At 41.6% G+C, this 25,268-nt stretch overlaps 1 protein-coding gene across 1 annotated transcript in view; it reads right to left on the reverse strand.

Annotated features, from left to right (window-relative positions):
- The window catches only part of stx1b (syntaxin 1B), a 54,677-nt gene that overhangs the window by 16,051 nt on the left and 13,358 nt on the right, over positions 1 to 25,268 (reverse strand). The window contains exons 2-4 of the mRNA NM_001141022.1: positions 9,581 to 9,655; positions 7,157 to 7,256; positions 2,633 to 2,707 (exon numbers count right to left, since the gene is read on the reverse strand). Coding sequence (NP_001134494.1) covers positions 2,633 to 2,707; positions 7,157 to 7,256; positions 9,581 to 9,655 — 250 coding nt within the window. The remainder of the gene's footprint in view (positions 1 to 2,632; positions 2,708 to 7,156; positions 7,257 to 9,580; positions 9,656 to 25,268) is intronic.

Below are 25,268 nucleotides of genomic sequence, written 5' to 3' on the forward strand. Positions count from 1 at the left end.
GCGAGCAAGGAGGCCTACAAACCTGACTCCGTTACACCAGCTCTGTCAGGAGGAATGGGCCAAAATTCACCCAACTTATTGTGGGAAGGTTGTGGAAGGCTACCCGAAACGTTTGACCCAAGTTAAACAATTTAAAGGCAATGCTACCAAATACTAATTGAGTGTACGTAAACTTCTGACCCACTGGGAATGTGATGAAAGAAATAAAAGCTGAAATAAATCATTCTCTCTACTATCTGACATTTCACATTCTTAAAATAAAGTGATGATCCTAACTGACCTAAGACAGGGAATTTTTACTAGGATTAATTGTCAGGAACTGTGAAAAACTGAGTTTAAATGTATTTGGCTAAGGTGTATGTAAACTTCCGACTTCAACTGTATCTATAGTGGTGGATCTACGGTTGGTCGGCTACCTAGCTACAGTATAGCAGCGCTCCCTGGTGAGGCACTTCCTCTGGCTTGCTGCCTACTGCCTTTTCATTTTTCACTGTGTCATGACTCAGCTGATTTGCATAATAAGGCCAAGGGGGGTCTCCTTAATGTGGTCTTAAACAAGGGGTTTACCTGTCTTTCAGTAAATATCAACACTATATGGCTGGTTGAAAGGTCATTGACCATTGTTGTTCTGTTGCTTAAACACTTTGTCTGACTGGATGAGACAGGAGCTGCTTCTCTCTCCTGGACTGCAAAGCTACCGCATGACATACTGTACAAGGAAGCAGACTAGTAGCATAACGTAGCGTAGCGTAGCGGTCGCCTGTAAACCTGAGGCGATCTTTCACACGAGGTCTGATGGAAAATGTTGCATTTTTGGAGCGCAGTGTATAATGCACTTAGCATTCAATTCATCTGAATGTTATTACCTTTTCTGTACTGATGCTGGTTTAATGCACTATTCAGTGTATTGGGAGTCTGAAGAGGTTGCTTCCTAGTTTACAAACTAGACTGGCGAGCAACTGTAAATGGTAGTTCTTACATTGTAAAATAACAATTTTCAATAAAATGCTATTGAATCATATGAGGCACAAGAGGGTATTCCTAAGAAGAACGCAAAGCCTAACATAGAAATTGCTACACCATCAAGTCCTATTACAGTTTTTAAAGGACATTTTTCAATTCTCACTTTATTAGTTATTAGGAAATGGTGAGCAAAGCAACATATTGCACCTAGATCCAGGCGTCAACTGATATGCGACCTGGCATGCTGCCAGTCTGAGGGCAGAGGCTGGAGGAAGAAGGCGTTTGGATGACAAGAGTGATGTCAGCTCCATTGCGGCTTTGTTTTTTACAATATGCCCCTTGGGGGGATCACCAGAGACAACCTATTTTCTACAGCAAAACCCCCAGAAGTATATTCTCTGTTCTCTACTGTACACATAACTAGGCAGCTGACGAGCTGATTTAAATGATTTGCATATATTCATGTGTTCACAGTGGGTAGGGTTGAAATGTATAGTAATGCTACTGTAAAAAAATATACAATTTGAGAGTCAACTGAGAAATTCTGCAGTTTTTTTTCTGTATAACGTCGAATCAAAGAGTACCCAAGATTTTTGTATGCTCTCTGTTTTTATCTTTACTTCCTACTCAATTGTATTATAAATCTACCACATGAGAGAGACTATTGTATTAACAAACGATATCACGGATTCGTTTCAAACAAACACACACTTGCAAGACTGCAGTATGGTCTGTATATTCAACGTATGCAAATATTTGTCTGTATGTTCGAGATACGGATGGAAAATTAAAACATGAAAAGCAGATCCATGTTCTTAAAGGTCAAAAACAGACAGACCTTGTGGGGATTGCAATTATAGACCGATACCTACCATCAAAGCTGTTTTCAGTGTGCATGTGCATTTGCATATGCGAGTGTGAATGGGATGTGTGTTGGGGCGAATGGTTGGATGGAACTCCCAGATAGATGAATTCACTGCTCGACCATCACACATTCATGCAGCAATGTCCTTGAACTATCATGGCTTGAATTGTTAACTGTCAATCCAGTTAACATTAGCCGCCTCAGCTTTGCTCTTAGCTATAATTCTCCCCTCGTTAAAAATACAATTGTTGTAGATGATACTCTGACCCCAATTGACTCTTGTCCTTATTAACAAAAGTCCCTGAGATGCTCATTTGACGTTATTGCAGGGGGCCACTAGACGTAGCAAATATCGTCATGTTTGTCCATCGTAACCATTTTGTTTTAGGATGATGGGCCTGAAATCATGGGGACTTCCTTGAGGACAAACACTCTCTGATTTAAGGGGCTGATAGACTAAACATTGTCTTGTGTTTTTATTTGCGCTATAGAAGTCTGCTGTGTTGCCTTTACATAAATGGCTTCATTGGCTTTATCTGACCATCAGTGTTCTAGTCAGGTAATCTAATGAAGCAAGTGTTCTGGCTCTGAGAAAGTGTTTAAGTAGCGAGTTCAGTATGAAAATGGAAAAGATAAATAGGGTAGGTTTGACATAATTTCCTTCATAGCCAAGAGGTTCTAATCTTGTGTTCAACATCTAGCGTGGACAACTTAACTCCGTGCTGTAATGGTTGGCATGGTGTTTTTCAGGCACTGTGTTTTCCAGTGTTTCACACAACATTTTCCATTTTCATTTTATATTACCTTTTAATTTTGAGCGAACTTTATTGGCTGTCTTCTTGATGTCAGCTGTGAGGTCCTCCAACTCCTGCTTGGTCTCTGAGATACAGAAAGAGAGACAGAATTATGCCATGCTCAACATTGTGTTCCATATTATACCATTATGGCAACAATATTCAGTTATCACAATTCCCAACCTGTGTCAATCACAATACCACTGATAAAACAACTTAGGTTGTCAGTAAATGAATGTATTGTATGCGAGTGATATTGCAAATGTTCTCATGTATGTATAACAGTGTGCAAACATACTAGTGGGTGAATGAAAAGTGGTATTGTATGTGAAAATCAGTTTATTCATCAGTTTATTGTCTAGACAAAGAATATGGGATTGTGGAGGTTGGAGTGGATGAGTGTGTGTGACAGTGTTTAAGCCTGTGTGTGTGTTTGCGTCTATATGAAAACGTACTCATGCATGAAACGGTGCACACTGTGTGCGTGCGAGTGTGTTTGTGTGGGACTCAGCTGCAGTGTTTGGGCTGATTTATTACCGCTGCAGTGCCATTCATTCAGTCACTGGAAACCAGCTCAGCCCTTTCTATCTCTCCTCTCTTCCTCTCCTCTCTTCCTCTCCTCCTCCCTCCCTCCCTCCCTCCCTCCCTCCCTCCCTCCCTCCCTCCCTCCCTCCCTCCCTCCCTCCCTCCCTCCCTCCCTCCCTCCCTCCCTCCCTCCCTCCCACCCACATACTTCACTTCCTACATCATCCTCTCCTTCCTTCGCACCTGTAATTCCCTCAATCCCTCCCTTCTCTCTCGACCACCTCCGCAAACATCCCAACACTCTCATCTAGTCTAGTCCAAAAGTCTGTTTTCCAGAGCACTCCACTAACAAGAGGACTATCTCCTAACACATCATTAACTGGTAATAGAAATCTCATATGCATAATTTGTTTATCTACAACAAATGTATAACGTCTACCCATGATTATAGATAACTAATGAGTTAATTGCCGGCATGTTTCTCTCGCGTTGTAATTTGGCTGTCTGCTCATTAAGATAGTTTGTGCTTTACCTAAGATAAGAGTTTTCACAAGAGTGCAGCACCTACATCCGCTGGTTAATCGTAAAACATGTGCCTTGTAGACTCGTACTTCATGAATCATAAAGACACAACATATCTAATTCTGTGACGCTAGGAAGTACACTCTTAGAAAAAAAGGTGCTATCTAGAACCTAAACGGGTTCTTCAGCTGTCCCCATAGGAGAACCCTTTGAAGAACTCTTTTTTGGTTCTAGGTAGAAACATTTTGGTTCTATGTAGAGGGCTCGACATTGAACCCAAAAGGGTTCTACCTGTAACCAAAAAGGGTTCTACCTGTAACCAAAAGGGTTCTCCTATGGGGAGAGCTGAAGAACCGTTTTGAAACCCTTTTTTATAAGAGTGTAGTTTAGCAATATTGAGAGCTGGAAAGGTTTAAAATAAATCATTCAACACACTAAAATAATATCATTTAGAATCTAATTTTGTGGTAGAAAAGGATATTCATAATTTACAACAGTAAGCTACTACAATGATACAGTATTCTACCACTGCTCTACGGCGTTATTATATGCATTGAAATGTAGGGACTGTTCTGTCCATCACAAGTAAGTCAATGATATATTTACAGGAACATTAGGATAACCAGTCATTTGCATACAGACAACACAGATAGGTCAATTACCTTTCAAAGTACTGTATCAGCAAGGAAAGCCATTGTAGTTTTGTGATATTTGTTTGGGGTATATTTAGAGTCAATTAGTGCAAATTAACCTGTAATCACTGGGCACATTTTAGGTGCTATCAACAAACCAATCAGATGCTAACAAGCTCCTGTCTGGTACTTAATAGGCTAACACTGGATGCCTTGATTGTTGGGTTGTGTTGTGTTTTGAATACTGTGCTGTTTTTTCTGAGATTATGTCTAAATGTTAGTGTATTTAAGGTGTCCTGTAGCTACTCCATGCCTCTGCATTTGACCTGTCTATCGATTATCCGAAAGCAAAAAGGGTCCTATGAAACTGAACTGGAAACTCATATCAGCACATAACAACACCTCCTTGTGGGTCAGTACTGCTGTCTGGGGCTAGCATACGTGATCTATATTTCAAGACACAAGAGCTGGCTACAACACAAAGCCATTTCAGTTGAAAGATTTAGCTTTTGGCCCCTGAACCCTTACCTATAAGACCTTTACCTTTAAGACCCTTACCTTTAAGACCCTTACCTTTAAGACCCTTAGCTGAAAGGCCCTTTCCTATAAAGCCTTTACTGATAAGGGATTTTATATGTGTAAGTGTAACTGCATATAGACTACAACTAAATAGCTTACTAAATAAGTTGGCTGCCGTGTATTGCCTTCTGTTAACGGGTCCTCCCTGTCCTTGTGTTCACCCTGTGTGTGACGTGATAAGTGAATTCTGTGCTAAGTCAAATGGAGTGATTCCTCAGGATTTCACTATACATTATGGAGATGCCCTTCGGCCATGATTGGAGAGAGGCATGAGATTTAAACATGTTCCGTTGCTAAGTCCAAGAATGATTGTTCCTTGTACGATTCACAATTCATTTGAAAATAGCAAAGTGTGACAGTGCAATCTGAATAACTACAGGCTACAGCGTGAAGATAACTGATAACTGAAGATGAATTTTCTACACAGATTTCTTCAGTAAGCAACTACACTTCCCAGCATGCATTATTCAAGGAAGTACACTGGAATGCATTTTGTATCATCCACTGACTACTAAACATTATTTGGAATGGCTTGACTACCAAACATTATTTGGAATGGCTTGACATAGGGAGAGGTCAAATTTAAGCTTTTGGTTCATTTTGAGGACATAAATGTAAGATTAAGCTAGCATACATGAATATAATAAAAAACAGAACAGAAACAGAAATATGCCGGCAATTCTGTAGGGACAACATACATACGGTCTGAGTTGGAATATTTAATATAATCAATAATAACAGTGAATCTGAAGATATTATGTTTATGTGAATATATGTAAGCAATGATCTTCCTACTTAGACGCTTTAGTCACAAAGAAATGTTCCAAATGACCAGATTCCCCACATTTATCACATAAAGAAATCAGACAACATACACACACATAGCATAGCAACCACATACTTACTAGTTAAACCACCTGGGTAGATAACTAGTAACCAGTTAGCTCACTCACAAAAACTGAACTCCAACAACTAGTCCCCTGGAGCAAGTCCTTCATGAAGCATGCATCACAAGAAAAAAAAGGAGGGGAAATGGGGGGAAAAGGAAGGAAAGACAGACAGAAAGACAGAAACAGTCCAACAACATTACATAAGATAAAACATGCTTGTGTAGAAATTGAAATCATAAGACAAAAGTAATCGTACGCAAAAACACATTGAGAAGCTACAATAAAAGTGATTGGGCAATAAAAGGGATGTGAACGTGTGAGAAAAGGAAGTGAAATCAGAAGGATTCCGTGATGACGGTACAGTAGGTATTGTGCCACTGCCTGCCCTGAAACTCTGGGTTAACCCAGACTAGAGGTTGTCTGACAAGGCCTAACATTAGCAATGAAACATTCATTCACTCCAGTTGAGTCACTAGCAGCCTGGGTCACTGTGAACTCTAAAGAACATGCTACACTCATCTCCTAACAACAAGCACGGCCCTACAGCAGCACGGCAACAATGAAGGGGCCATTTTCTGAAACGTCTTTCACTGTACGTTCTCGACTGATTGATTGTGTCATAAGGGCCTAAAAGCAGTGGTTGAAGGTTAACAGGATTGGATTTCAATCAAATTATTGGAGAAAATACAATAGTATTTAAATATTTACACACATCTTCATGTCTGTTTTATACCATACTCATAAGTGTTATGCATGGTAATAGTTAGGGCTCTTCTTTTTTCTTGAAGCCTGCCTCCAAACAACTTCATTTCATGTTAGGGCAAATGTATGTGTTGTCTTCATTGACAGTAAGATTATAATGTGTCATAATAATGACAATATTGTCACAATAAACACAAAAACACTTTTCATTGAGTATTCGGTGAGTGTGGTGGTGAACCCTCGTCAACCAGTGGGTAGAGTCCCACCCTTGAAAATTAATTTGTTGAGTCGTGTGTGTTGGCCGGTTGTGAGTGCGTGGGCCGGGTGTGACTCAGTAAGAGATGAGTGGGTGGGGTCACATTCACTGAGTGCGTGGGTGGAGTATCTCCCACAGGTATATAGCCAGGGTCACACACACACTTAAACCAATCTGTCTCTGCTATCCTCAGGCCCTTACTTACTCCCCCTCACACAGACCTGAAAGGATTTGACACCAATACTAAACTGGAAAGCAATATTGAATTTTCTGGCATATCACTTCTACCTATCCAGTCCTGTCAGTGCTGCAAGATGGAGTCCATGAGGACTGAGGGAAAGCAGTATGGAACTGGTATGGAATTGGGGCCCCGTCTTAAAAGTATCCATTCCGGCTCATGGATGTGGCTCGTGGCCACCGAGACTTACTTTCATCAGGGTTGGGCGCTGCCAGGATGGCGCTATGCTGCTTCTTGACCTGCTCCACATCTTCTGACAGCTTATCTATACAGACTCGGATCTCTTCCACCTGCACAGGGAGTGAGAAGGCAACATACATGAGGGCTTAATTCTTATACTCTTTAAATGAGTGTACTGTCAAATGGCCATGGTCTAAGGGGCTTTTCCGTTCTAGTAATTCTATTTCTATGGAATTGACAAACCACAGCCACCCATGGAGAGGATGTGTGTATAGCGTGGGAGTGCTGAGGCCTCTGAACCTCATCATGGACAGGATTACCTCACACACTCAATCATTGACTGCCATGACAACCCAATGGAAGCACTTTCTGGTGGGTGGGAGAGCAGGGGAATCTCCATAAGACCACATAAGTCAATTACTGACTGGTAATTATAATCTCTGCTGGTTTAGGGTTTGGAGGCTTGATTCTTAGCCATCGTTGGGGGAATTTAGGAAGGTTATTTGGTCTAAATGGTTTGCACACTGAGACATCACAGCGAAACCTGTTCTACATACATACATACATACATACATACATACATACATACACCGGCAATAACATCTGCATGTGACAAATACAATTTGATTTGTAATACCTTATTACAGTATTAGCTATATATCGTCACACGTTGGGGATCAATATCTCTATCTAACATTTGTATGATACAAGACGGTTGCTGTTTTAATGGTGGGTGTTCAAACTCCTCCAACCCCACAGAATGTGCAGAGGCGCCTGCAGATAATACATATCCAAGAACTTCTGACTATCCCCTGAAATCCTGTGCAAAGTCAGACTCAGCAGCCTAACCACACATTCTGTATTCATTCCACCTCTCCATCTGAATGGGTTGTGTAATCCAATTCCCAATACAGACGTGTCAAAGGCAGATACAGATGTGTCAAAGTCCCCCTATTCTTGGTACTGTTTGTGGATATGCGGATACTTTTGCAATGACTGTATGGATATGAGCATCTATGTGCTCTGCATTCCTATTCATTCTCTTCTCCATTATTAATAGCTCTTCCTATTGTTCTTTCTATGGGACAGAGAGTTCAATGACAACGGCTTGTGAGCTACTTCCTCAACGAAGCTAAGGCATACCGAATAAACTCATGCTTTATAGTGAATCATTGTTTAGCCCAGATTGAGCCAATTCCCCTTCCCCTATAGTGTTCACTTAATAGTTTTAGAGGAAAGCTTTGTAAAGCTGGTAAAGATTCATTTTCATTAGGACAGAGGAGTTGAGCCACAGCCCATAAGGTAGTGAGGAGCACAGCTAAGCCAGGCTATATGACTGCACCCAGCCTGCAGCAGCAGCAGAGCTCTTCAAAGGCAGGTGTCCTCAATCCCAGCTAGCCCCTCAGGGCCCCATTAACAGTGTCTACCTGGTCTTCCAGGCTTGATAAGATGCCTATCAAAAGACAAGGACCAGAGTTGGGGATTTTGTTTGCGATTCATGGTGCTGTATTGCAGATAACTGGGTATCTGTTCAAGGTTTTTGCTTTAAAAGCCTTTCCAAAGAGAGAAAACAATTCCTCTGTGTAAAAAATGGAGGGGTCTTACACAAAAAATAAACTACTGGAAATGTTAAGCCACAGATTGTCTGTACTCCCATAAATGCTGGGACATTCTGTAGACATCTTGTCAGACATCCAGGATGTTAATGTCTTCGTTAAGACTTAACACTCAGCGATAAAGAGTTCTGGCAGCATCTCCCAAGTATGAAATATACCTCCACTGATAGAGTTGATGGATTCACTGCAGTCTTATTATGGTAGGAAGAAGAGTAAGTTCACTCAATTTTGGCTTTCCCCCGCCATTGGATCGTCAATTAGTATGCAAATCATTCCAATTTATTGTGGTTGAACACACCAAAGATAATATTGCTCTATTTGCATATCCTGCCCCTTCTCCTTTTCCTCTCATAGCATGTTCCTTGTTGCATAGGATGAATGTGTGAAGAAATTATGCTTAAGCACTTTCAATTTTGAAAGATAAAGCTGAAGGGAACATGACCTGGAGGTAATGTAGCCAGTAGGCCTATTTTCTTTTCTTGTTTTTACATTATGGGGCCGGATGGCCCCCATTATAATATGGCATTAATAACACTGCACTTGGAAACACTAGTAAATGGGTAACACGTAAAACAGTAACACCTTAACTTTAGAGATATGGCACTTATAAGGCATTTACCAACAGTTAACTGCCAATTATGACCTTATGGCATTATGCATAGACCTTAATTAGTCATTTTGCCCCCTTTTATTAAATATGACCTGCAGACATGTGGATACAAGAAACTACCAGGTTAAGTTATATATGTAATAATGGTTATTAGGATATTTCTCATGCCATTCAATGGCATGTATTACAGTTGTTTTGTTGCACTGACCTGTTCAAAGAACTCATCCATGAAATGATCCCGGTCAACCTGGACAACTTCTTCATCATCATCGCTGTCCTTAGCCTGAAACAGAACAAGTGAAAAACAACATCAGTGGCATATTGCTATTTATTGTTGATTGTGTATTTGTGACCTGTGCAAACCGCAGATAACACAGTACGACACTTGGCTATAGATCTCTCCTAACTGTTGGAAGGGTAAGGAGTAAGGATGGAAGGGTAAGAGTTAGAGAATGAAAAAGGAAAACCCTTGTATCCATACTGCTTAGGTGACATGCATGGCAGCCATTTTAGATAAAGCCACAAAAAAGGCTTTGAAATATGTGTGTTATATTTGCGCTGTCACTTCAAACAGTTCATGATATGAAGGGAATGACCCTTGAAGGGAGTGAAGGGAGTGACCCTCAGCGTCTTACACAAACCCTCCTCGGCTTAGAGCGATGCGGGCTATTTAAACTGACCTCAACAGGGTCAAGGACTAAGACACAGTGAGAAAGAGAGGCTGTATACGAAGGTGTTGAAAATGGCAGGAGAATCGATGGAACACCTTACATTTGCGCTAAAATAATAAAGACGTGTCCTCGGCTTCTTGTCGCGCTTAGCGTTGATGAATTGCCAGAGGCCCATGGAGAGGGCCTGAGGTGTGTAGTGTTGGCAAGGTGGAGCGTGGGCCGTCTGCCATAGGGCAGCACACTGCTCATTCTGTTGCTGATATTAGGGGCACTAGAAATTATACACCCAACAAAAAGGCAATAGATAGGCCAGAGATCACCGTGTATGATCAAATTGATGAACTGTTTAGGCAACAGCTTGATGGGTATTTTGCCTATTTGCGCCAGAGAAGGGCATAGTATTTATGTTCAATAAACAGACAAGCAATAACAGCAAGCGGCAGTTAGATCTAGGGCTCTATTTAATCCGTAGTGCTGAAGAGCTGTGCTATAGCGCGATAGACATTTAAAGGCAATGTTCCCGCGTTAGCGGAGACTGCATTCACAGTAAACGCTACATATGTCGGCTCAATCGGAAATGACCTATACATTTCAATTACACTATAACGCTGAACCTCAGCGATATGGATTGAAACGAGCCCCTAAAGTGTTTTGTGACCTAATGGTAGCCATGTTGAATCACATTGTGAGGGGGAGAAGGGTTGACAAATCCATTTCACCTGGGGAAAAACAACAAACCGACAAGACCTCTACAGAAGTCCACAACAGAAGAACAGTCATTGCTGAACAGCTTAGTCATAAACACAGCTAGTGGACAGCTATCTATAACTGTTGCCAAACAGAGAAATCTACAAAATGGCAGCCCTATACTTGGGCACACTCTAGTTAACCTTTTCCCTTCACTCTCCATTGCTTCCTGTATGTCTTCTGGCCAGAAAAAGACAGGAGAGTTAAGTCCTCTAAATCGCATCTCATGCCAAAACATACAGCAGCAACGTTTTTTCATAGGCGCATATGGGAGGGAAAAATAGCTCCAAGGGAGAGGCTGGATACGTTGGAAGGCCTAGTCGAGTTGCTGAGTGTTGAACTTGAGCGCTGGCTCCCTGATTGTAACGGACAGTTAACTATGTCTCCAGCTGTTGGGGCTGGCTTTGCCTTGGTTAGGGTTTGAAACATTTCCCTCCAGTCCTCACCTCTAACTAGCTAGCTCCACCTCGAGGCTGTGCAAGTTCATGTTCCTGCCCTGTGTGCCCTCAGATGACAGTCACCCACTCTGCCTTGTATGGTATGATGAGAGACGGTTCCTGGTTGGATCACTCACTGTCCAATGTAATGTGACGCTAGTGTATTTGGGGTGTGTGACAAAGGATTAATATGGCTTCAGTGCAAGGAGCTTTGATATTGATACACACTGCAGTTCTTGGAGGACATGGCACCATTTAGCCACTTTGCTGTTGTTATGTTTTTTTCTCTTACCTCGTTGTATACATTTTTTGTCATTTAAATGCTTTTCTGAAAAACATGTCATGACATGCCATTTTGTTAATTTTTTTGCTCCATTTAAGCACATAATAGAGAATATAATGTGTTGAGTTTTCACAGTAGCTTTCAGGCTAATGAGCGGTGACTCACATTTGTGCTAACATTCACACAGGCAATATCAATGACCTATCATATTCGTATCAATTTCTAGCAATTATTTTCTGAAGCATTTAGTACCAGCTCCATTTAAATGGCCATAGCTATGCAAAAAAAAATGCTGTGATTATTTGATTAAATGACATGTTGCTCAAATTTGGGTTAATGAGTAATTGGTTTCACCTCTACACATGATCATCAAAGAGAAAGATATATAGAATGTTCAATCAGAATAAACAACCGACAGGCTTCCACAGAGAACAGCGATTCTGACAGACTCGCCTGAATCAGTTTAGGTTCCCTTGGTTTTTATCAAAGGCTACAGATCTGGAACTGTGGTTCATCTATGTGGTCCGTTTCATTCAAAAGGCCTTGGACTGGAGCATGTTGGAGTAAGATATGAACACGACTGATTGTGTACAATCAAGTGACTGTGGTCATACATGTATTGTGTTGTCCTCCAAGCTTTCATTGTAAAAGTGTCACACCCTGATCTGTTTCACCTGTCCTTGTGCTTGTCTCTACCCCCCTCCAGGTGTCACCCATCTTCCCCATTATCCACTGGGTACTTATACCCGTGTTCTCTGTTTGTCTGTTGCCAGTTCGTCTTGTTTGTCAAGTCAACCAGCGTTTTGTCTCAGCTCCTGCTTTTCCCCAGTCTCTCTTTTTCTCGCCCTCCTGGTTTTGACCCTTGCCTGTCCTGACTCGGAGCCCGCCTGCCTGATCACTCTGCCTCCCCCTGACCCTGAGCCTGCCTGCCGTCCTGTACCGTTCCCCCACAACTCTGGATTATCGACCCCTGACTGCCTTGACCTGTCATTTGCCTGCCCCTGTTGCTGTAATAAACATTTTTACTTCAACACAGTCTGCATTTGAGTCTTACCTGAAACATGATAAAAAGGGTGTGGTTACAACAGACAATCAATCAAAGTATTGATTATAATAGGCATGCAGATACCACCAATCTGGATAATGTGGTAGATGTTTTCATAGGTGTAAAGTAGCAAGTAAAAACCATATAGCAGACATAGTAATATACTATGCTTGCGATATAACTGCAGTGCTGCAAGTAAATCATGAATTTGATAAGAGATAGTGGCCTATTCCTAGATACTTTCCAATTAAGATAACTGACGCAGATTAAACATTTTAATCCATGTTGAAACTACCAAAAGCTTTACCATTACTTTCAGGGAACCCCCAATGGTTTGTTCACGATCAACTGCTCAGATTTCCTCCTTCCCAGAGCTGAAATATTCTGTCAATTGTCTATGTATTATTCATAGAATGATGGAACTAGCTTCTGCTGCATATTACCCAGCCCACCATCTCCATGGCTGCCTGACTGTTACACTGCACAGATGCACACAATCTTAGCTGGGCTTATTTGATATAGATCATGATGTTGTAAGAGGTATCAATGTATGTCAAATTCTAAGCATTTAGCCTACACCTACGTATTGCACAAAAGGTGAATGTTTTTAAACTAAACAAAATGTGCCATTTCTTGTTCAGTGCATTCGGAAAGTATTCGGACCCCTTGACTTTTTCCACATTTTGTTACATTACAGCCTTATTGTCACGTCCTGGCCAGTATAAGGGTTAATTGTCATTTTAGTTTGGTCAGGACGTGGCAGAGGGTATTTGTTTTATGTGGTTCGGGGTGGTGTTTTGGTAAAAGGGCGTTTGATTTAGTATTTCCGGGTTTTGGTTTATGATCTATGTTTATGTAATTCTATGTTGAGTCTAGTGTGTCTGTTTCTATGTTTGGGTTCATTGGGGTTGGGACTCTCAATTGAAGGCAGGTGTTGTCTATTTGCCTTTGATTGAGAGTCCCATATATGAGGGTGTGTTTGTGTTTGTCTGTTGTGGGAGATTGTTTTTGCACTGTGTTAGGATAGCCTGCAAAACTGTTGCACTGTCATTGTTTATTGTTTTTGTATAGTGTTCACGTGAGCGATTAATTAAATTCAAAGATGAACACGACATCCGCTGCGTATTGGTCTACATTTTCAGACGACGATTTCGCTATATCGTCAGAAGACGAAGACAGCCGTGACACTTATTCTAAAATTGATTAAATTGTATTTTTTCTCTCATCAATCTACACAAAATACCCCATAATGACAAAGAAAAACAGGTTTTAAGAAATGTTTTAAAATATATAAAATAAATTGAAATATTACATTTACATAAGTATTCAGATTCTTTACTCACTACTTTGTTGAAGCAACTTTGGCAGTGATTACAGCCTTAAGTCTTCTTGGGTATGCCTCTACAAGCTTGGCACACCTGTATTTGGGGAGTTACTCCCATTCATCCCTACAGATCCTCTCAAGCTCTGTCAGGTTGGATGAGATGTTCGTTCGGGCTCAAGTCAGGCCTGACTGGGCCACTCAAGGACATTCAGAAACTTGTTGTCTTGGCTGTGTGCTTAGGGTCATTGTCCTGTTGGAAGATGAACCTTCGACCCAGTCTGAGGTCCTGAGTGCTCTGGAGCAGGTTTTCATCAAGGATCGCTCTTTACTTTGCTCCGTTCATCTTTCCCTCGATCCTGACTAGTCTCCCAGAAACATCCCCACAGCATGATGCTGCCACCACCATGCTTCACTATAGGAATGGTGCCAGATTTCCTCCAGAAGCAACGCTTGGCATTCAGGTCAAAGAGTTCAATCTTGGTTTCATCAGACCAGAGAATCTTGTTTCTCATGGCCTGAGAGTTCTTTAGGTGCCTTTTGGCAAACTCCAAGCAGACTGTCATGTGCATTTACTGAGGAATGGCTTCTGTCTGGCCACTCTACCATAAAGGCCTGATTGGTGGAGTGCTGCGGAGATGGTTGTCCTTCTGGAAGGTTCTTCCATCTCCACAGAGGATCTCAAGAGCTCTGTCAGAGTGACCATCAGGTTCTTGGTCATCTCGCTGACCATGGCTCTTCTCCCCCGATTGCTCAGTTTGGCCAGCTCTAGGAAGAGTCTTGGTGGTTCCGAACTTCTTCAATTTTAGAATGATGGAGGCCACTGCGTTCTTGGGAACCTTCAATGCTTCAGAAATATTTTGGTACCCTTCCCCAGATCTGTGCCTCGACACAATCCTGTCTCGGAGCTGTATGGACAATTACTTCAACCTCATGGCTTGGTTTTTGCTCTGACCTGTACTGTCAACTGTGGGACCTTAAATAGACAGGCGTGTGCCTTTCCAAATCATGTCCAATCAATTGAATTTACCACAGGTGGACTCCAATGAAGTTGTAGAAACATCTCAAGGATGATCAATGGAAACAGGATGCACAAGAGATACATTTTGAGTCTCATAGCAAAGGGTCTGAATACGTATGTAAATAATGAATTTCTGTTTTTCATTTTAGCGTCCACAGTTTCTAAAAACCTGTTTTTACTTATTCTGAGTAGATTGATGAGGGAAAATGGTTATTTAATAAAATGTAGAATAAGGCTATAACAAAACAAAATGTGGAAAAAGGGAAGGGGTCTGAATACTTTCCGAATGCACTGTAGATGGTAAGCCACAAACAAATATGCATAAGCACACACACAGTTGTAGTATCACACAAAAGCATGTTGGCTTTATTTGAAAAGGCAAGTGCACATAAATGGATAAATGCACCTTCATCCTGATATGTGACAGAGATTAAGTGAGAAATAGATATTTCCGGACTTTAAAAATATAAATTGTGATCGTAGAAAAATCTAATATGACAAGTAGCTTTGATTGTAAAAGAGTCAGGTAACAACAAAGATATTCAGAATATCCAAGATAATTGCTATATTGTAATTACTTTGCCACCATGGCCTATTTATTGTCTTAACTTACCTCATTTGCACTCACTGTATATAGACTTTTTGTTTTCTTTTGTTCTACTGTATTATTGACTGTATGTTTTTGTTTATTCCATGTGTAACTCTGTGTTGTTGTATGTGTCGAATTGCTATGCTTTATCTTGGCCAGATCGCAGTTGCAAATGAGAACTTGTTCTCAACTAGCCTACCTGGTTAAATAAAGGTGAAATAAAAAAAATGTAAATAAAAAATAACTGACCTCTTCAGAGAGGCAATGTCTTCTCATATTTCACAATGTCAGTGTTGTATTACAATTTGGAGTAATAGGGGTCTGTGTTAGTGTTGTATTACAATTTGGATCTCTTATCACAATAGCACACTTACCTACACACTAACACAGACCCCTTCTAAATCAATACAGCTATAAATAGCTACGCTTGAATAGCTACATTTGTTTGCTAGCTATCACCCTACACCACTATGCATTGTTTGAGTATGTGTGCATGCATACGTGGTGGCTTTATACTATGTGTTTAGTCAAGAAAAGAGGAGGATACCAATCATGCTTTTCACCCAGGGGTGTAGAACAGTCCTCTAGGACTGCAGTGCTGCAGGTTTTCTATTTTGCCCTTGCCCATAATTGATCAGTTAATGTCACTGATTGCCCAGAGAGTCCACACACCTAGCAACACAGGTCTAAATCAGCCACTGATTTAAAAAAGCAAGAATGAAAACCAGCAGCCATTGCAGCCCTTCATGACTCAAAGTCAGGCAGCACCTCTTTTTGAACCCGTAACAATTATTAATTAAATATGGCAAATGTTATGCAGAAGTATTATGTTACGATGTGAGTAGCATATGTACCTCATTCATCCCCTGGTGTCACTACAAGGTAGATATAATCTGCAATCACTACTTTTGGCGCCTACCTAAAGTCAGACAGAAAGCACCCAACATGTGAATTAAAATGTGTAGTGAAACGAGCAGCGGGGCTAATGCTAACTCATCGCTAGCTCTGTTGCCAGATGCCTCTGAGGGGATCCTCATCACAAGCTGCAGCTATGTCGGCTAGGCTACAGCTATCTCATCTTGAACTGGTCAGCATTTTTACATTTCCATGTGTGTTGTCTACTCACTGTAGCTATATTTGGCTGTTTTCTTCCTTTACACCTCCCAGGCCCTGCCAGCACTCCACCTGCATCCGGTTTCACCCGACGGGGAAATGGCAGCCTCTCTAGCCCTTGCTTGCCAATGGGCAAATAAGCTAGTTTACAGCTCATGTCTTCCATATGAGAGGCATGTGTATACTAATGAAAAGGGGCCAAGGGGCAAAACATTCCATGACAACAGATATCCGTGAGGAGAGAGAGCATGTACGTAGGTAGGTATGAATAGATGCATATATGAGCAGGTAAATCTGTTAGGACTATGTTTAATGGAATGGGGTTTAGGTGGAATTCAACTGACGATAGGAATGTGACTACAATAGTGCATAACATGTCTGGGCTGCAGAGATAAGGCTTGAGAAAGGTTTGCTGCAGTAACATCAGAATTCAAATCTTTAGATTGTGTTACAACTGGTACCAGATAGATGAATCTAGTATTAAAATTCATTTGGACAACAATGGTACAATGTAGACACTGAGGAAATGAAATGCTAATTATTTAGCAGAGAATAGACATCAAAAGATGCTGTGGGATAAGATATGGTTGAATACGGTTGCACGTGGTTGGTGGAATCAGATGGGGTTGCAGAACAATCCACAGAAATGCAGTCATACACAGTTTAGCATCACCAATGTACCTACCTAGTGTACCGCTCACTTGCTTGTGGCAATGAATTGTTGTAACAGCTGGACTAAACAAAACATCACGCTAGCATTCAGGTTACACTGGACAGGCTAAATTGCTAGACTGGCTAATCAGGGCTCGAACCAAGTCATATTTAATCTAATGTTAAGTAGGGACTATATCTAATGTAGAGCTTATAGCTAAAACTAACTCCAGACAACCTACTCTTCACTGTACACACTATTCTGAGTTACAACAAGCAGCAAAAAGGACTTGACAGTAACGTAATGGATGCACAGTACTTCCACCATTCCCCTCCCTTCAGATATACCAGAACATTCAAAAACACATTCATTGCTAGGTGTGAATGCGACCTCATAGTGTTCAGAGCAGCACATAAAGCATTGCACATCTGGGAGATAGGCCTCTTGAGGGCACCACAGGGAAATGCTGCTGTGTCGCTCTGAGCAATGTAGGGCAGGCCTAATACACCTGCCATGTGAGTCTCAGTAATTCTGGCTATAGAATATAGAACAGTACACGGTTATAAACTGTTTAGGGATCTAAAAAGTCGCCCTAGTTAAAAGTGTGTGTACTCTGCATGTGATCCAAAGACATACATCATCGCATTTCAACTGGGTAACCCACATGAAGAAGCCCTGTCTGTGTCCCACTCACCCCCTTTAAGTAGCCAGCCCCGTCCAGATGCATGCCAGAGACTCGCAACACAATGAAACTCTTAACGACCACAAAGCTAGCCGTGGGGTTATCTGCTCGCAGACTGTAACACACCTTTTTAAGTAGTTCATTCATTATATTCATGGGGATACAATGCTAGGAAGGAAGCATGCATTCTAAAGTTGTATCTCTGGATGTCGTGTAAAAAAGAAAAAGCTAGCCTTCAATGAAAATGTAGTAATTTAAAAACCTTCAATAGGCTTATCCCTCACACCAGAGAGAGGACTATGTACTGTACAGTATGTTATACTACAGGCAATGTTACCCTTATGGAGCACTATAATGATACTAAAGGCAAATCATCTGAAATGTACACTAAAACATTTTAAAACAGTACAATGAATTACCTCCAACACTTCTGTGTACTAAATGATCCTCGCCTCATTAAAACAACACTACAAATTTGGGCCGTACATAAACGCTGAAAAATGTACACCATCTCACTCGCTATTACATAAGCAAATATTTCATTTATCGCTTATTCATCAAGCCGTTGACAGCCTAACCAGCTGTTTTGGATCTAGTGGCAGGGAGCTTCCCTCTATATATATTGTTTTATTGGTGGAGGAGAAGGGAAGTTACAATGCTGTTGTCCATGGAATCACATGAAGCTATGACATTGGCCCTGCAGTAAAAATGTCTACATAAAATATAACATGTCCCACTGCTTTGCTTTTGTGAGCGGATGGATGAGTGGATGGATGAGTGGATGGATGGGGGAAGAGATTATGGATGCATAGAATGTGAGTATTATGTGTGTGTGTGTATGTGTGTGTATGTGTAGCCTTGGAAGTGTACATTTATGTGGATGTGTGTGGATGTGTATCTTATGAAGTGTTATTCACAAAACTCTAGTCTGGATCTCTGAGATTGCCTAAACACACAAGTATTGATTATCTCCTAAAAACACACACCCTAGAGAAAACAGCCAAAGCACATTTGAAATGCAGAATTATATTCTTGCAACGTTCTTGAAAACCATTTGAAACTGAAGGCTCGTAAAATGATCATATTGAGTAAATCATATTAAATTTGATCCATTCAGCAGCTTAAAAACCAACAACTGAGACGCAGTTGAGGTTTTATGGGAGATATTGCAGCAAACAGCATCCGTGATCGCCTGCTAGCCTGCGGACAGCATTGGATCCACCAGGAATAATGTGAGTAGCATCCAGACAGCTAACAAACAGTGTACCAGTTCAACCACAGAGGACGGATGCATACTGCTGCGATCCCTGCTGCTGATGCTATAACAAATGTGCTGCTGGGAGGATGGATGGATTGATAGGGCCCATGTATGTGCAGCTGCTTGGTCATACAGCTTATAAACCTATTTGTGCAAATGTATACACATGTGTATATGAGTGTGTTTATGTGCATATTAATTGGATTAATTTGACTGACTGCACTTTGACAGCTAAAGCCCTGCGGCAAAGATGGAGCTATGGTGAGTGTGGAGGAGGAGGAGGAGCAGAGGGGATGGGATGAGAGAGATAGAGTGAGGCAGAATGTGAGAGAGAGATAGAGAGAAAGGGTCAAGAGAAAAAAGAGAGCGGCTGTGGGGGAGGGGACAGAGGAGAGCAAGAGAGAGAGAGAGAGAGACAGAGACAGAGTGGGGGATGGGAGGAAGAGGGAGGGTGAGATCCATGGAGAGAGCGAAGGAGAGGGAGACAGAGATGGAGAGAGGGAGGGAGAGAAATTGGAAAAGGGTGGGGGAGGGGAAGAGGAGAGAGTCTGTAGCTAGCTAACACACATGATGCAGTTTAAACAGCATCTGTTACCACCTACAAAAAATCTCATTGCTCCCAGCACAGTGGATCAAACAGCCATTGTGACCCAACCAGGGGTCGCCCATTCCATATGTCACCCCACCCCCAACGCCATCCCTCTGAATCCACGCCACACAACTCTCTGTCAGGGAGAGTTACATAAGCCTAGGTGACCTCAGGTGTGAGGGTGAATACAAATGTCATGAGCGCCTTGCCCAACCCTTAGTCCATCTGTGCTGGGAGTGGAAGAAGCCATCGGAGAGCGAGAGAGACACCCTGTCCCCCATTACTGCCCATGTCTTTGGGGCCTGGTAACAACATTAACTAATGTCCCAATGTAGTACATAGGGGTTAGGGTTAGACTTGGGGAGGTTGAGGGGTGGCAGCAGAGGTAGAGGGCATGGAGAGGGGAGAGATTAAATAAAGAGTCCTAATGTATACACAGGTCAACCATCATCCACTTCATGTCCATCTTTTGTCAATCCATGTTCGCTTTTCCACATTCAGGGCTATGAAAAGCATTGATTGTCACTGTCTATGTTCCTTTATCAGCCGTCATTCTGATGCATTAAGGGGGCCAAGGGAGAAAATGGAAGCGAGCCGTCTTTTTTATGACTCATAATGGTACGCGGGATGGATGGAGGATGGAGGAGGGGATGTTTAGATAGAAATAGATGCTGTGGCTTCCACACTGACTCAGCGAAAAACTCACGGGAGTGTCTTAAGTGTAGTAACAAACAAGTTTAAGGATGTGATGAGCGAGCTGCACTGGCTGCCAAACCTGGGCTACAGGCAGCACCCACAGGCTCACAGAGAGAGAAAGGGAGGCTCCAGTAGAGACACAGGTTTCGACCCGATTCTTCTCCCTTCTCCCGAAGTGTGCACTTGCACACTCACCATGGTGGAAACTCCCTCCAGTATACGCTTGCACCACTCCAATGCTTTTAAATCCATGAGAGGAAGTGCATATGCTGGGAGAAGTGTGGAGAATCGGGACGCACTTCACTTATTCATCAATACGATGCACAGTCATATCAACCGCTCTTCCCAGAGTATTTTACACTGTATGATACTCATCCACTGCACTGCACTGAGCATCCCCAAAAAATCCAGAAATATAATTAGTGAGAAATGGAAATGTATTAATCTTATATTTAAGTAATAAGGCCTGAGGGGGTATGGTATATGGCCATGTCACGGTCGTCGTAGTAAGTGGACCAAGGCGCAGCGGGTCGAGTGCTCATCTTAACTTTATTTGTGAACACTTAAATAAACAAAACAAGAAACAAACTAACAGTCTTGCAGGCTAAATACAGCAGTGCAAAGAACAACCTCCCACAATTCCCAAAACAAACATACTCCTAATTATAGGACCTTCAATCAGAGGCAACGATAACCAGCTGCCTCCAATTGAAGGCCCCAATCCCAAATACCTAAACATAGAAATAAACACCCTAGACTCGACATAGAAATATACAATATAGAACTAAACCAAACCCCGGAATACATAAATCAAACACCCCTCTACATAAACACACACCCCGAACCATATAAAACAAATATCCCCTGCCACGTCCTGACCAAACTATAATAACAAATAACCCCTTACTGGTCAGGACGTGACAGGCCAATATATCATGGCTAATGGCTGTTCTTATGCAGAATGGGACCGGCGAGTGCTGAAGCACATAGAGCATCAAAATTGTCTGTCCTTGGTTGGCACCACTCACCCTAGAATTCCAAACTGCATCTGGAAGCAATGTTAGCACAATAACTGTTAGTTGGGAGCTTCATGAAATGGGTTTCCATGGCCGAGCAGCCGCACACAAGCCTAAGATCATCATGTGCAATGCAAAGCGTTGGCTGGAGTGGTGTATCAAGCTTCACCATCTGGCAGTCCGACGGACGAATCTGGGTTTGGCGGATACCAGGTGAACGCTACCTGCCCTGTGAACGCTACAGTGCCAACTGTAAAGTTTGGTGGAGGAGGAATAATGGTCGGTGGCTGTTTTTCATGGTTTCGGGCTAGGCCCCTTAGTTCCAGTGAAGGGAAATCTTAACTCTACTGTATACAATGAAATACTAGACGATTCTGTACTTCCAACTTTGCGGCAACAGTTTGGGGAAGCCCCTTTCCTGTTTCACCATGACAATGCCCCCGTGCACAAAGCGAGGTCCATACAGAAATGGTTTGTTGAGATCGGTGTGGAATAACTTGACTGTCCTGACCTCATCATCCCCATTGAACACCTTTGGGATAAATTGGAACGCCAACTGCAAGCCAGGCCTAATCGCCCAACATCAGTGCCCAACCTCACTAATACTGTGGCTGAATGGAATCAAGTCCCTGCAGCAATGTTCAAACATCTAGTAGAAAGCCTTCCCAGAAGAGTGGAGGCTGTTATAGCAGCAAAGTGGGGACCAACTCTGTATTAATGCCCATTATTTTGGAATGAGATGTTCGACAAGCATGTGTCCACATACTGTTGGTCATGTAGTGTACCACAAACCCCCAAGGTGCCTTATTGCTAGTATAAACTGGTTACCAACGTAATTAGAGCAGTAAAAATACATGTTTTGTCATACCCGTGGTATACGGTCTGATATACCTTGGCTGTCAGCCAATCAGCATACAGGGCTCGAACCACCCAGTTTATAATTTACACTGTGGAATGGGTTAGAGGTTAAAGTAACTAATGAAAGAGGGCTAATCGAAAGGTTGCGTGTCGGCTGAGCCATATCTCCAAAACCCTAACACAAAATGACAATCTTCTAATTCCCCTTTAAATGAATTAATAAAAACTTAATGACTATCACTATCAGTTTTTATCAGAAGTTTGTGTGTCATCAACAAGTATGATAAGAGGAGTAGAAATATTGCCAGAGGTGTTTTTGGAAACATGTGGCACGGTGCTAAGTTCAAACTCAATTTAGACCTTCTCTGAACTGCATGCAAAGCCCCCAAAATACATTTAGACTTACTTAAATTCACTTCATCACTGATTAACCAAGTCTGTGGTCTCCCTCAGGGGATTACAGCTGAGAAATGGAGACAGGTTCGTGAGGCTGCCAAGACATTTTTGGGGCATTGTACATGACCAATTCCCAGAATTCAATGAGTCATGTAATCAATATATAAAATGGTGAATGATGGGAGGGTTTAACAAATCTATGATTGCGTGTTTTAAAATATCTTGCATCACGTAGCCTAGGAACCTATAGGAGTGTTCCATCTTACAACTAGTGTCTACCTAGATTATTCTTCATCCTGTTGTCATATGCTCTAATGTCAACTGTTCATAACAACTGCATGACCACTTCTGTCATATGTTATTACATGCTTCATAAGAGTCTACATACCAGATGATATTGCAGGGTGTTATGTCATTTACTAACCTCTGTGTCACATTATTACATTGAATGGAATGACGGGTGTCATAACCATGTCATATGCCGTTATAGAGAAGGCACAGACACCTGAAGTAAAGTGAGCTTCATTTGAGGTGTTATTAAACAGTTACGCATGTGGTTGTTCAACAGGATGAGTTGAGAATCACAAAACGTTACCATTCAAAGGATCTCCAAGAAACTGTGGCAAATGGGAGCACAGATGTATTTAAGATTGTACATTTTTGGAAAAACTGCACTCCAGATATAAAAATGAAACATTATAATACCAACAACTTGCCAAAACAGAAAAATGTCCTAATAAAACGGAAGCAAATAGAATTTTACAACATAAAGGTTTCTGGAGCATACCAGGATTTGTGACAGCTGTGAAAAAAGGAAGATGTGCAGGCTACAGTAACAATGGCTAGTTAGTCAGGTATCTAGCTCGCTAGATAATTAGTTGATGTTGCAACTGCAACATTTCGTTGACCCACCGATGGCTAACTAGCTTACTATCTAGCAATCTGCTAGCACTAGCTAGTTAACTACACTAGCTACTGGTGGAAATACAAAACATACTCTGTAGCACATTGCACATTAACACCCTCTTTCACACTTTAAATGCATCTTAATACACATTATTTTACACAATCGAATTAATGTCATTAGCTATTGTTACCATTAGCTACTGCCAATGTTTGTCTATGGATGTTCCGTGGCCGTGTGCTCAATTTTATATACCTGTCAGCATTGGGTGTCCACATACTTTTGTATAGTGTATGTTTTGGCCAATGAGAGAATTTGAAGCCACCGGTTGGTCATAAGGTATTTCAGTTAAATATTTCAAGAACAAAATTACAAGTATTTAAGATTTATTTTGCTGTAGTGGGGACAGTAAATTAGTAACTTTCAAAACATTTTATTTTAACGGAAACAAATCCATATATTTTTTCAGTTTAAATTTGTATGTTTAGCTCACATAATATCATTTAAAAGTCTGTAATAGAATAGACATGGATTTTTGACATGTTTTATTTATCTTTATTTAGGAGAGTCAGTTAAGAACAAATTCTTATTTACAATGACGGCCTACCCCGGCCAAGACCTAACCTGGATGACTCTGGGCCAATTGTGTGCCACTCTATGGGACTCCCAATCACGGCCGGTTGTGATACAGGCTGGAATCAAATCAGGGTCTGTAGGGATGCCTCTAGCACTGAAATACAGTGCCTTAGATAGCTGCCCAAATGTAGACATTAATAAATGCATTTCTACAGCTTCCAAAATATCTTTACAATGGTGGGGGATTGCCAAGATGGAGGCGTGGGGCTTCAAAACAGTGCCCCCTGTCAGTCATCTAGAGTGTATATAAATCATTGGATTTGCCCAAGAGAGAACTACTGCCCCATCTCCTTGAAACCACGGAAGTTTAAGGCCGATTAAAAAATGTAAATATTCGTGGCCAATCTTCGTGTAAAAATTTCTTTTTTGCGAAGACAGTCATGTTACTAATAATTGCTTCTAACACACCATATGTATGTCATTGAACCGATTATTTAAAAATTGCACACAGAAGACGTTATAATGATAGTTTTGTTGCTAATGGCAGCTTGCAGTACCCCGGTCAGCCTTCAACTTGTGTTACTCAATGAGTAGGTTTCCTGAGTAGGTCAAACTGCGCATGTTATGTCTCCATGAGGCACCATCTTCGCAAGCTTCCTGGTCTTCAAATGTGCTATTGAGTCTTCACATAGGAATGAATGGTGTCATGTGATTGATGGCTTTGGCCATTCTTTTTACAGTAATTGGATTTGCCACATGAGCCGACATCTGTCTTCTCCCATTCTTTTACTTAGTCCCACCCTTCTTCTTCTTCCAATTTCAGGATTCGCTGACACAAGAACTCTAAATAACTTTTCATTGGGTCTCCAATCTCTCCATGACATTTCAGGTATACTGTATAATTTGTAGAAATGTTTGCAGGCAGCGCTTTGCAGTGGAGAAGGTTGGAAGATGGCAGATGGTGAGATGACGCCAGGCAGAAAAAAGGGCGCGAGGTTCAAACCCAAACCAATATCTGTGAAATTCAAGCTGAGTATTTTCT

Source organism: Salmo salar, chromosome 06 (genome assembly GCF_965601325.2).
Source record: "Salmo salar chromosome 06, fSalSal1, whole genome shotgun sequence".
In the NCBI taxonomy this organism is placed as follows: domain Eukaryota; kingdom Metazoa; phylum Chordata; class Actinopteri; order Salmoniformes; family Salmonidae; genus Salmo; species Salmo salar.